The 13,878-nt window shown below is 45.5% G+C and overlaps 1 protein-coding gene across 4 annotated transcripts in view; it reads right to left on the minus strand.

The window, feature by feature from the left end:
• Window positions 1-13,878, minus strand: part of FEZ1 (fasciculation and elongation protein zeta 1) — a 44,005-nt gene that overhangs the window by 8,576 nt on the left and 21,551 nt on the right. For 3 of the 4 annotated variants that reach the window (XM_025893956.2, XM_025893958.2, XM_073903933.1), the window contains exons 4-6: window positions 5,533-5,619; window positions 3,453-3,621; window positions 290-561 (exon numbers count right to left, since the gene is read on the minus strand). In XM_025893956.2, the coding sequence (XP_025749741.1) occupies window positions 290-561; window positions 3,453-3,621; window positions 5,533-5,619 (528 nt within the window). The remainder of the gene's footprint in view (window positions 1-289; window positions 562-3,452; window positions 3,622-5,532; window positions 5,620-13,878) is intronic. The other variant, XM_025893957.2, reaches the window with a different exon arrangement.

Genomic DNA, 13,878 nt, shown 5'->3' on the forward strand with positions numbered 1-13,878 from the left:
CCTTCACCCCTCTTTCTAAGGTCGTGCCTCAGGGAACACAGACCACACGCAAGTATTTTCCCATGTCCACGTCTGGTGTCCCCCAGCTAGACCGAGGTCCTCAAGGGGAGGAAAGGAGAAAGGGGTGCCTTCTCTCTCTTTACAGCCCTACTGCTGCCAAGGGTCCTGCTCACAGTCACTGCTCAATCCTGGTCTGCTCATGGGCCTGTGCAGGCGTGGTACCGGGGCCCCACACGGCGAGGCTTCGAGGCCGGATGCACCTCGTCTGCCCGCGGGGCGGTTCACCTACCTTGAGCGGCATCTGGTTTCCCTTCTCTATCCGGCTGCTCTGCAGGCTCAGACCTTTCTCTTTCCGCCTCTTCTTCATCAGTTCTCGCTGCTCCTTCTGCTTGTTCTGAACCTCGATAAGCACCGTAATGAAGGAGTTCTTCACTTCCTTCTCGAACTCCAGCTCGTCCCGGCGGGCCAGCTGTTGCACCAGCTCCTCCGAGAAGTCCCGGATGGCGCCCTCCACCTGGTCCAGCAGCTCGCTCAGCTCCGACCCAGACAGGTGCCTCAGGCCTGCAGGGGGAGACCGTCCCGCAGGTGACCATCCCTGCAGCCGAGCCAGAGCCCACCGGACGGCTCCCGGGGCCGCTGCCGTGTGAGGTGGGGCTGCCCCTCCCGAGGGGACCCCTCCCACCTCCTTACAGGACTGGCAATTCAGGGGCACACCAGGAAGGAAGGGACCCATATACGACAGCCAAAGTGCACACCACTCTCAGGATAACAAAAGAGGAAGAAGAAACAGTCCCCACAGAAGCCCGTGGACTCCGTTCACAAAAATGTGCATGGACGGGGACGCCTGGGTGGCTCAGTCAGTTAAGCATCTGCCTTCGGCTTCAGGTCATGATCCCAGGGTCCTGGAATCGAGTCCCGCATCGGGCTCCTTGCTCTGAGGAGAGCCTGCTTCTCCCTCTGCTGGCTCTGCCTGCCACTCCCCCTGCTTGTGCTCTCTCTCTAACAAATAAATAAATAAAATCTTTAAAAAAAAATGTGCATGGACAGACATGTGACTTTTTGATCCCTTCTTCCTCTTCCTATTTTTCCTCTGTCTCTGATATTCCTGGTGTGAAATGGGTCAAGGATCAGAGGAGAAAACATTAAGAGGAGGTTTTGGGCATAGGTGCTGCAGAGCAGGAGAGAGGTGGCGTTTGTCCCAAGAACTGATCAAGATCTAGCCGGCCAGCAAAATAAGCACAGCGATCTGAGCCCCCTTCACCCCATGGTCCTGCGCGACAGTGCAGATATGCAGAAACACAGGAAACGTGCGGCAGACTGGGACCACAGACTGAAAAGTGCGCCCTGGCTGGCTGGTACCGAGCCTGCTGTCAGAGAAAAGGAAAGGGAAGCTGAGATAATGGGGTACAGAAAACTTAGTCTTAAGCTCTTGTCCCTTCCGATTTCTTCATTTAAAATAGATTGGGGGGGAGAGTGCATCTGGTGGGCTCAGTCTGTAGAGCATGCCACTCTCGATCCCAAGGTTACGAGTTCAAGCCCCATGGTGGGCAGGGAGCCTACTTAAAATAATAATAATAATAATAGATTGGGGGGAGCATCTTTTCAAATTTGTCCCTTTCTAACATCTTTTGTTTCTGCCCCAGAATCCATTTTACTTCTCTGTTTCTGCCGTGGCCTGTGGATTTGCTGACTCGGTTCGACCTCCCCCTTTATTCTGCTCTTTAGAGCTGTCCCCCTCCTGCGTTTGCCATTTCACTGTGCACTTCAGCTGTTTTCCTGAGTCTTCCGCTGAGCGCAGCTATGTTTGGAGCCTTTGTGTGGCTGAGACCAGCCTGAATGCAGCTCCACAGCCAAATCTGCCCCATCATTGCGAACACATTCCTTCTGCTTTTGCCCTGACCCCGGACTCTGCTCTTTAGAGCCACAGAGTTTCATTTTCAGGACATGGTTCCTCAGAGCAGGCCTCGATTTTCACCCGTGTTTGGACCTTGACACCTGCCCAGCCGGCCTTCCCTCTGCATTGTTTCTAAGTCTCTGCCAGCCCACAGGTGCATCTCCTCCCAAGGAGCGCGGCCCCTCCTGCAGGACGGGCACCATTACCCTTCCAGACGGATGGCTTTTATACTCAGTTCTGCCTTTCTGTGTCATATCCTTTCATTTCACACCTTATCCACCCCTTTCTTTGAGTGATCATAATTACTATGAACCTGTGTCAGAGAGCTAACACGACACACAGATTAAGAGTGTGGATTCTGGGGATGCCTGGGTGGCTCAGTCGGCTAAGCGTCTGCCTTCAGCTCAGGTCGTGATCCCAGGGTCCTGGGATCGAGTCCCAAATCAGACTCCATGCTCAGCAGGGAGCCTGCTTCTCCTTCTGCCTGCCACTCCCCCTACTTGTGCTCTCTCTCTCTCTCTCTCTCTGACAAATAAATAAATAAAACCTTTAAAAAAAAAAAAAAAGAGTGTGGATTCTGGTGTTAACCTGCCTGGCTTTGCTTGTGGGCCCCACCGCTTACCACCGGGATGTGGTGTTGGGGCAGATACAAATGAAAAATAGGAAGCTTGGCTCTCCCTGTTGAAAGTAAGGAAAGAGACTTTCTCTCTCCTTCCCCTGCCTGTTCTCTGCGAATGCCTTCCTCTGTCCTTTGCAGATGGACACCAATCATTTGAACAGCAAAATAAGCCCCTTGTCAGTTCCAGGACTCAGCAGTATTTCCTCAACCACCTGGGAGGCACAGGTTGGAAAAGTCATCATCAAGGAAGATGACAGGGCCCTAACTAGTCGCCCTTCTCCAGACTGCTAAACCGATTTAATGTAATGGGTTGTAGACGAGAGTAGGATTTCTTTCTGGTTTTGCAATCCCTTCAGCGAGTTGCCTGTGAAGGGTGCTCTGTTCTGGCTTCACGCTTATTCAATAATAAAATTGTTGGCTTTCTCTTCTTCGGTGGAAAGGTTTTCTGGGTGGGGAGGAGATTCTGTTTTTAATTATATGTCCCCAGCAGTGGCATTGAACAAGTCACTTAGCCTCTCAGCATATCCTCAATTACCCCAATCCTAATGGAGTTGGGGTGGGGATGAAATGAGATGATGCACAGAAATTCTTATAATTGGGTCTGGCACATAGAGAGCTTTCCAAAAATATCAGCTATCATGATTATTACCTTTTTCATTGATTTTATGGTAGCATCATTTTGGAGAATGGATTCCGATTTCTTCTGCTTATTCTGCTTCAGTCTTGTTCTTTGGTTAGTTTTACCATTTTGATTTTGCTCGACTGCCTTTCCCCCTAACCCCCAAAATTTGCTAACTTCTCTCCTGACCGCCAGTAAGAAAGGGATTGCCAACTCCCTGGATTGGAGGTCCTACTAGCTACATGTGAAGCATGTGCCCACGGCCTGGCCCACAGGCAGGAGGGTTCATCCTCAGTAAGCCCACCCACCAGGCCCCTCACCTTCGTGGGACCAGTTGTTGTTGAAGGTCTGGGTCAAGGCCTGCATCTCCCGCAGGAGGACTGAGTCTGCCTGGGAGGAGGTTTCTCCCTCATCCTCCTCTTCCAGGACCTCCTCTTCTTCCTCAGGGTCTGGGGAGTTCTGCATCATTTCTTCTATCTCCTCAATCACCTGAAGGAGGTACGCAAGAGAGTGCTAACTCTGTTCTCTGCTGGAGGGACATCCCGACTCGGATTTTGATCAGTTAAGGATGTCTCTAACTTGCTGCCTATAAAATTCCTAAAGCAATATTGTTATTTAATAAATGTTGAATAATAATAAAAATAGACCTGACCAAAGGCTTACACACACTGTTCCGTTAATGTAAAGCACTCTTGAATGTGCCATCTCTTCCAAGAACACCATTTAGATGAGTGCTTTATTGGAAATAAACTCCTCTTTCGGGAAACAAAGCAGAGCTGCCTGGAAGGAACATTTACTTCAATGTGCTGAGCACTTTATTTCTAAGTGGGAAAACACTCTAGCCACCCAACTTTAACACAAAACCCAGTCCATTAATTGTTACAGTGCTTACGCTGTTCCCAGAACAACTCAAAATGGGGAGGCTTTCTTTTTTTTTTTTTTTTTTTTTTACGTAGAGGAAATTTCTCCAGAATTCACCTGGATAGGAACTTGAGCAGTGCAGCCACAAATGCCAAACAGGAGGCTAACATAACAAAAGGGTAAGTAGGGTCTGGAGAGCAGAAAGGAGCTAAGAAACCCAGCTGTAATCTCCACTCTTACTAGGGATCAGCCCCCAGAAGAGAGAGCTAAATCAGAGGATCGTCAGAGGAAGACGGGTGAGCTGCTCCGTTCATTAACTGTTGACACATAAAGAAAATGGAAGAAGCAAAGACAGTCTGAAAGCCGTCCATGGATGGGTCTGGTCACGACAGGGCACTCTGCATTTGTCTGTCCTCAATTCTGTGACGGATTCAGGCTCCAGGCCCCTGGGCTGTGTTCTCTCTGAGGCAGGCTTCTTCACGTTAGCTGGACCAAGGACAAGGGGACTTAGGGGGCCCACACCTTAAGAATAATTTCTATTTTGTTCCCACAACTTCTCACCTCCATTCAGCAAATTTAGGGAATACTTAGGCTTTGCTTCCTGAAAGCCGTTTATAAAGTGCAAGCAAATGACAAACCCCCTTCAGAATGTTATGGCTGAGTTTCTCCTTCTCCCACAGAGAACTTATCGCTAACCTTGGATCACTGAATTGTAGTTCCCTTACAGCTCACAGGAAGAAATGTCAGCCCCTCTTCTCTTTTCATCTGGTGCCCTTCAATCTCTTGATCCTTACCTGTTTAATATCCCACCTTTTTGCCACAGATATGAAAGAGTTCCTTTGGCCGAAAAGCACTTTCTGGCCCCACAGGCTCCTGGTGGAGCTTTTTCGAAACTACTTTGTGAAAAACTTGTATGGCACCTGCTCAAAAAGTCGCCCAGAAATATTTGTTGACCGAAAAGTTGAAAAAAAAATCCAGAGACCCAAGATTATTCCCCGCTAAGTAATAAATGACTAAAGCCAAAATATAATTAATTCAGTCAAATGTCAAGCACCCCCTTTTTTTTTTAAGCAAAGACACAACTGTCCGTTAAGACTCCTTTTGGAAGGCTCAACCTTTTGTGTGCTCTATGAAATATGAGAAAATACCCATCATACAAAAGCCTCAACTGTCACTTCTATTTTTGCAAGAATAGGTATTTGGGACCCTCATTTAAGTGTCTTGACTCTTAATGAGACTACACTCAGAGGTTTAGCAAGAAGTGAAGCCCGTCAACACCAGGCCTATCTCTGGCTACAATCAAACATGAGCCCCGCCCAACCCAAGTGTCAGGAATTACGTTCCAGTTTACTGCAGGCGGGTAAACTGAGGCCTAGAGAGACATGAAATCCCTTATCAAAGACACTCCAAGTCATCGACCAGGCAACCACGAGACCATATATTTGTCTTCTGCTTTAAACGGACATGACAAGTATGTACTTAGACTTTTTCTTGATCCAAAGAACAAAGAGTCCCAAGAACCAAGAGAAATATTCATACCTGATCTGCTGTGAGTAGAGGTTCCTCATTGATACCAGAATCATGTTCACTCTTCTCATTGAACTCTTCCTCTTCTTTCTCATGGATCTGAAGGGGGGTGGGGGGGTGGAATTCTGATTGATCATCAGCAGAACTAGGGTTCTCTTTACTGTCTGGTCTCTAGAACAGACACGGACTGAGAGGCCCCTCCGGCCATCCACTGTGTAAGGAGGGAATCTGAAGAGATGCCCAGAGTTTCATCCAATTCCAAACACACCCCTTCTGCACAGCATGCATCCCTGAGTCCAGCAAAGGATGTCTGACTCGAAGGGAGGAGCACTGTTCTTTAGCCCACAGACAGGTCATCCCTGCATGAACAAGGAACCTTCCCAAGGTGAGTGATACCGCAACCAATTCCAGCAGCGAAGGCTCTCTTATTTAAACAAGGACTTTCAATCTGGGGGTTAGTTTCCAGAGTTTACTGTATGAGGCATTTTAAGGAGTGGGTTGTTCCAGTCCAAAGAGTCAAGCTTTTAGAACTGGATGCAAGGCCACCCTGTGACTGGAATCTAGGCATGGTGTCACGGCCGCTGAAGGGTGTAGTGAATCTACAGGAGACGTGCCACGGAACAACCTGATCACGTGAACTGAGGCACAGACAAAACAACAGCACTGAAACAGGTGCCCCATTTCTCCACGATTCCATAGTGCCAAGTACGATTCTGAAGGTTCACAACCATTGAGATTCTAGATGTTGCAATCCAACAAGATATCCACAGCACATCTGGCTTTCCTGACTATATCCCAAATGGCCACAGTCTGGCATTTATGTTCAAATCCTGCACAAAATAAACCACTAAACCACCCAACAATCTATGTCCGGAAGTTGGATTTGAAAGTCATATAGGGGCTGGGGAGCGATGCCTCCAGGAAGTCTTTCTGCAGAGACACCTCCCATCCAGGAATCAATTTTTACTTGCTCATCGATAGCTGGCATGCTGATTTGCCTCTTTCCTGGGGATTACACTTCTGCTGTTAGAAGAGAAGACACCCAGTTCCATCCCAAGCAATCATGTCAGAGATGGGCTATCTTCAGAAACTTCTCCCCTATTCTTTGAGCGCCACCTTGGGCAGACACCCCTAACAAAACACATCGCCTTCTATCTACGTTTGCTTAAAACCAGGACTCTGTCATTAAAAAAAGTTAATCAAATGTATCTTAAATGCCATCAGCACTCCACCTGGATAGGGGTAGGGCAGGGAGGTAATGGGATCTGCTGAGGGGCTTGTGTGCCAGATGGTGACATCTATTTCTGTTGGCGAACCCATATGCTCTTCTCTCTGCCAAGTCTACCACCTGTGGTAGCCGCCTAGCTTCCGCACCCCCCACTCTGCAGAACGAAGCTCCTGGAGCCACGGCTTGTTCATGACTACGCTCCTAGGGCAAACTTCCTCGGGGCCAGAAAGACCTGTGCTGGAAGTCAGAGTTCCTTGCTTTCTGTTTGGATTCTTTTTTATAAGCAAGTGTTAGTCTATACCCGGAATTTTTTTTTTTTTGACAGTAAGTGTATTCTAAAGATGGAAGGTTTATGTTTTCTGAGATATGGCCAATTTTCACTGACTGTTAATAGTGCATCGTTGAGGTAAACCGTCCCCCATCACGAGGTCTTCCCCCTGAGTTCCTGGTGGAAGACAGGGAGGGAGCTTCTAGGCATAGACCCTTCTCATTGTTTAAATGTTAGCGAACCTGAGCAGGGGCGTGGATGTCTCTTAGAGCTTTCTCTCCTCTCCCTGTCCCTGCCACAAAGCCTACAGGTCTGACTTGTCAGGCTTGGGCAAAAAAAGACCTGAGAATCACCTATAATCACTGACAAGTTGCCCTGAGTTCCTAGGACTGTGGGAGCTGCACCTACCCCACATTTTCTCAGACCTCAGAAGTCTGCCACTAAAAACTAAAGTAAAAGGAGAAGCAAACACAAAGTACTTAAAGAAATCCCCGGCTCCTTCCCTCTCCCCGGGTGGATTATTCCCTGCCGGTTTCACCACACCCACCCTGTCCGGGACCTTTCCTCCACCCTCTCTAACTTTCGGTCTCCACTCTCCGGGTCTTGGGTCCGAGGCTCTCATCCTTCTGCACCCCCTCTAGTGCTCCTCCCACATTTCCTCCGGTCCTAGCGGACTCTGTTCCACCCCAACCGCTTCTGTCACTTCTCAATGAGCCCTCTTGCCTTACAAATGCCACTTATAGAATCCCTCCCTGCCCTTCATTAGCGGGACAATATCTTGTGCAGAGAGTGTAAAGCTGGATGGGCACTAACAGGGGAAAAAAAGAAGGAATTTTGAAAAATGATGGCAGTTATGTGTATGGATAGGATTATATGATTTACACACACACACACACACACACACACACACACACACACACACACCTAAGCAAGTGGACAAGTATATGGATCCTCTTATTCTTAACAGATGCCAGAGACCTAGAAATCACCACAGGGAGTTTCTTTAGCCTCTTGTGTGACGATGGGAAGGCTAGAGCCACAAACAACCTGCAGGCCAGGTCATTTGGGGCTGAATTTCTGTGTAGACTGAAACTCAAGTTGGTTCCACACTGTAGAAGTGAACCATGATTCTTCTAAGAAAAATCATCCTTCCAAGTGACATCTTTCCAGAATGGAGGAAAGAAGACCAAGAGCCAGAACGGGTCTGGCCATCCTCCTTGGCAGGCTGTTTCTGCCTTCTGCTTTCCCTAAAGGGTGTGCCTTTAAGGTTGTGATGTGGTAGCTTAAAGCTTGGCGCTAAGTGAGGGAACCTTCCCTGGGGCCTATCATGCTGCTAAATCTTGCGGAACAGTAGTCTGAGTGAGGACTAAAATGACACTGAGTCCTTGTGTTCGAAAGTGACTATTAACCAGTGTCTCTTGTCAGAGCAATCCAGATGATTCTATTCACAAGAAAGGGAGTCTCACTGACAGATTTACATTCTACCACCAGCATAGAAGAATCCTCATTTCTCTGTACCCTAGCTAAATCAAGGTAATGTCACACCAATGATAGGTATAAAACTGTATTTTATGGGGTGCCTGGGTGGTGCAGTCGACTGAGCGACTGACTCGGTTTCAGCTCAGGTCCTGAGACCGAGCCGCAAATTGAGCTCTGCACTCAGCATGGAGATTGCTTGAGATTCTTTTTTTTTCTTTTAAAGATTTTATTTATTTACTTGAGAGACAGAGAGAGAGACCCTGGGTGGACAAGTGGGGGAGGGTCAAAGGGAAAGGGGGAAGCAGACTCCCTGCTGAGCAGGGAGCCCAACTTGGGGCTTGATCCCAGGATCATGACCTGAGCCAAAGGCAGGAGCTTAACCAACTGAACCAACCGGTGCTTGAGATTCTATCTCCCCCTCCCTCTGCCCCTTCCACTTGTGCTCTCTCTCTCTCTCAAATAAATAATAAATCTTCTAAAAAATAAAAAAAAAGAAAGGGAGTCTCTAATACATTGTATTTCCCTCCCCTTATCATACTTGTTCCACATAGGTGGTTGCCTTCCTGACCAAAATTAAGAGAACAAAGATCCATTTTCACCTTCAGTCAACAAGTTAAAAAAAAAAAAAAAATCCACGACATGCACCCAGCCCGGAGAAAAGACAACAATATCCCTTCATGCTTGTGACCAACCAGGAAATATCGGTGTGGGGTTAAGTCAACGCCTCGGAATCCCCACAGGGAGACCCACCAGAGCACAGCAAACAGCATGTAGACAACAGAAGTTTCGTGAAAGAATTAATGAACAAATGAAAGAGGGAGGAATGGTCACACTATCCCCTCCTATAGTCAGTCCGCCTCCACAGACAACTTAGCTGCTCAGTTACCTGGAAAACAGAAGGGTTGAACGCACGGTCCTGGACTTTTTTTCCACTTGTCCAAGACAACCACCACCTGCTATTAATTACCGTTACAGGGATAAAAGAGACTATCTTTTATATAAGTCAGGAACAGAATATTGATTAATTGAGAAACCCAATAAATGTGGAGAGTTGTAAATAATAATACTACATAGCTTGAGCATATTTAAAAGAATATACTTATTTTTCCCCCAAGCTCCTAATGTAAGGTCAATGCCTTTTTCTCCACGATGGGCTTCTGAATAGAGGTTCCACACTGTCCTTCTATCATCCACATCAGAACACCCTTTTTAAATGGGTCCCGTTTCCGTTTTTTTTTTTAAGATTTTATTTATTTATCTGAGAGAGAGCAAGAGCAAGAAAGAAAGAGAGAGGGAAAGCACACAGGGAAAGGGAGAAGCTGGGAGCTGGATGTGGGACTCGATCCCAGGACCCTGGGATCATGACCTGAACTGGAGGCAGACGACACTCAACCAACTGAGCCACCCAGGGGCCTTCCATTTTTTTAATAGCAGAAGGAAGATACATAGGTGATTGAGCACACACATTTATCTCCTCTTCCTTCTTTTTTTTTTAAGATTTTATTTATTCATTTGAGAGAGAGAGAATGAGAGATAGAGAACACGAGAGGGAAGAGGGTCGGAGGGAGAAGCAGACTCCCCGCTGAGCTGGGAGCCCGATGTGGGACTCGATCCCAAGACTCCAGGATCGTGACCTGAGCCAAAGGCAGTCGCTCAACCAACTGAGCCACCCAGGCGCCCCTATCTCCTCTTCCTTCTGAAACCCCACTAAAGTGAGAGCAAAAGGACTGAAAGACAATATCCTGCAAGTAGAAAACAAACCCGAGGAAAGACAGCGGCCAATGAGATGCTAGAAAGCAGATGCTGAGCTAGCAGGCTAGAGGGTTAAGCCCTATGGGAGAAAGCTTCCCAAAGTATGTGCTTTCACCCCAAAAATGCTGAAAGACTTTAGAATCGGAGACTTCAGGGGCACTGGGAGGTGGGGCTGCAAAGGGAAGGATCTGCCAAGATTCTTCATAGGAACAGTGAGACCCCAAGTCTCTTCTCCTCTCCCATGAAGAAAGACAACTACTACCTTCTCACCATGAAAAGAGGTGGCGGTTTCACTTTGGAAAGGTTGAGCTAAGGAGGACTTGGACCTAAGAGACACCAGGCCACCTGAAAACAGGGGTGAGGGATCTTGCCGAAAACAGAGGGATTAAGTGAAAGTCTACATACTCACCAGAGACCCTCAGCCTCCTGCCCTGATTAGGCTCCAAGGATGCTGGCAGTCAGGCTTATCCTCCTCAAGCAAAACATTGGAGGACTCCACTTAGTGGTCAATACACTTCTGTTACACTGTGCAAATAAGAGACGTACAGATACATGCCAATATTTGGGGTGTCCCAGCAAAATGACCAGGTCCTTACTGATCATTACAGTGGGGGCCAGTAGGAGACAAGCCCTGTCCCCACAGGAAGATCTCTGTGAGTCTAGCCTCACTTTTAAATATGCCCAAGGATTGTCAAACATTTGCAGACAATCCCCGACATGAAAAACAGGGACTAAAGCAAATACATAGGAAAGGTAAATCAAAAGCTATACAGAGGGCAGGAGAGACTCCTTCCTATCATTACTGCACTCAGAGGGATATCAAGAAAACATTGCTTCTTTGAAACATGGCCTGTTTAGTAGAATTAATTTTAAAAAACAACAAGAGCGAGCTCTTAGAAATCAAAATTATGGTAGCAAAATTTGTATTTTCAGTAGAAGAGTTGAAGATAAGGCTGGGAAAATCACCTAGAGAGTAAAAGAAAATAAGTAGATAGAGAATGGGAAGGGAGAAGAAGCAAAAGATCAGTTTAAGTCCAGCACTTGAATAAAAGGAATTCTGAAAAGCAAAAACAGAAGAGATGGCCTCTTTCAGCCACAAAAGAGTAGCTAGTACTGGACTTTCCCTGCCACATACAAGTATAAATCTGGACAAAATCTAAGAGCCGATTGTTTTGAGGCACTGGGCACAGACAGTGCAAGGCTGTGATCATTGAAAGAAGGGAAAACATGAAACAAATGAAAGCTGAGAATCTGTCACCTGTGAACTAACACTACAAGAAATATTATAGAAAGATTTTTGGCCTGAAAAAAAAATGCTTAAAAATCAGATTTACAGGAAGAAATAAATAACACCAGAAAGGGTAAATATAAAAAAATTATGTTTTTTCCTTCTCCTCATTTCTTTAAAAGACAACTAACTGTCTAGAGCAAAAATAATAACTTGTGTTGTGGGGTAAGAATGTGGACTGAAGTAAATTTTATGACGACAAGCACAAAGGATGACAGGAATACACTTACACTGTTGAAAGTGTTTTACATTTTATGTGAAGTAGCAAAATCTGAATCCTAAATAGACTATGATAACTTAATAATGCAGAGTGTAATCCTTAGAGCAGTCAGTAAAAAACAAAAACAAAACAAACAAAAAACAAGCACACAAAGAGGTATAGCTAAAGTCCAAAGGAAGAGGGGCGCCTGCGTGGTTCAGTCATTAAGCGTCTGCCATCGACTCAAGTCATGATCCCAGGGTCCTGGGATCGAGTCCCACTTCAGGCTCCCTGCTCCGTGGGGAATCTGCTTCTCCCTCTCCCTATGCCCTGCCACTCCCCCTGCTTGTGCTTGCTCTCTCTGTGTCAAATAAATAAATAAAATCTTTAAAAAATAAAAATAATAAAATCCAATGGAAGAAAGAAAATGGAATACCAAGAAAATTTGATTAACACAAAAGAAGGCAAGGAAAGTGGGACAGAGGAACAACAACAAAAAACCCAGATAGGACAAAGAGAAATGCAAGATCATACCCCTAAACACAAACTATTAAAGTTATTTTAAATGCTAATGAACTGAATACTATGCAGATGAACTAAACTCAATAAACCAAAAAGCATAGATCATCATTGTCAGACTAAACATAAAAGATTTAACTGTATGCAATCTATAAAAGACACACATTAAACATAAAGACAGGGGCGCCTGGGTGGCTCAGTCATTAACATCTGCCTTCACTCAGATCATGATCCCAGGGTCCTGGGATCGAGCCCCGCATCAGGCTCCCTGTTTGGCAGGAAGCCTGCTTCTCCCTCTCCCACTGCCCCTGCTTGTGTTCCCTCTCTCGCCGTGTCTCTGTCAAATAAATAAATAAATTCTAAAAATCTTAAAAAAAAAAATAAACAAAGACACAGGTGAAAAGTAAATGGATTGAGGGCACCTGGGTGGCTCAGTTGGTTAAGCGACTGCCTTCACTCAGGTCATGATCCCAGGGTCCTGGGATCGAGCCCCGCATCGGGCTCCCTGCGCGGCAGGGAGCCTGCTTCTCCCTCTGACCCTCCCCCCTTCATGTGCTCTCTCTCTCTCTCATTCTTTCTCTCAAATAAATAAATAAAATCTTTAAAAAAAAAAGAAAAGTAAATGGATTGATAGAAACATGATACAATCTGGTAATTACACTACCGGGTATTTACCCAAAGAAAATGAAAACATTAATTCAAAAAAAAATATGCAGCCCTACATTTATTGCAGCATTATTTACAATAGCCAAGATATGAAAGCGGCCCAAGTGTCCATTGATAGATGAATGGATAAAGAAGATGTGACGTATATATCTATATATAATGGAATATTATTCAACCATAAAAAAGAATGAGATTTTGCCATTTGTGACAACATGAATGGACCCAGAGGGTATTATGCTAAGTGAAATAAGCCAGACAGAGAAAGGCAAATACCATGATTTCACTTATATGTGTAATCTAAAAGACAAAACAAACAAAAATATAAATACAGAGAACAAACTAGTGATTGCCAGAGGGAAGGGTGGTGGGGAGAGACATGGGCAAAATAGCTGAAGGGGGTTAAGAGATACAAACTTCCAGTTATAAAATAAACAAGTCAAGGGGCGCCTGGCTGGTTCAGTTGGTAGAGCATGTGACTCTTGATCTCAGGGTCGTGAGTTCAAGTCCCATGTTGGGTGTAGAGCTTACTTAAAATTAATCAATCAATCCATCATGGAGATGAAAAGTATAGCAAAGGGAATACAGTCGATAATATTGTAATAACATTGTATGACGACAGCTGGTAACTACACTTATCATGGTTAAGCATTGCATAATGTATAGAATTGTCAACTCACTATGTTGTGCACCTGAAAAGAGAACTAATTTAACATTGTACATCAATTATACTTCAATAATAAAACTTAAAACAAAAAAATCAATTGTAATGGATAAACAGACAAAAAACTCAGTTAAGAGCTAGAAGAATTCAACAATACTATAAACCAACTTAATCTAGTTGACCTTTACAGAACATTACAACCAATAATTACAGAATATACATGCTTTTCAACGGCACATAACGCATTCATAATATACAACATATGCTGGGCTATATATCAATCCCAATATATTTTAAA

The sequence above is a fragment of the Callorhinus ursinus genome, unplaced genomic scaffold (assembly GCF_003265705.2).
Source record: "Callorhinus ursinus isolate GAN/ISIS: 27379988/994484 unplaced genomic scaffold, GSC_fseal_2.0 scaffold19, whole genome shotgun sequence".
NCBI lineage: Eukaryota > Metazoa > Chordata > Mammalia > Carnivora > Otariidae > Callorhinus > Callorhinus ursinus.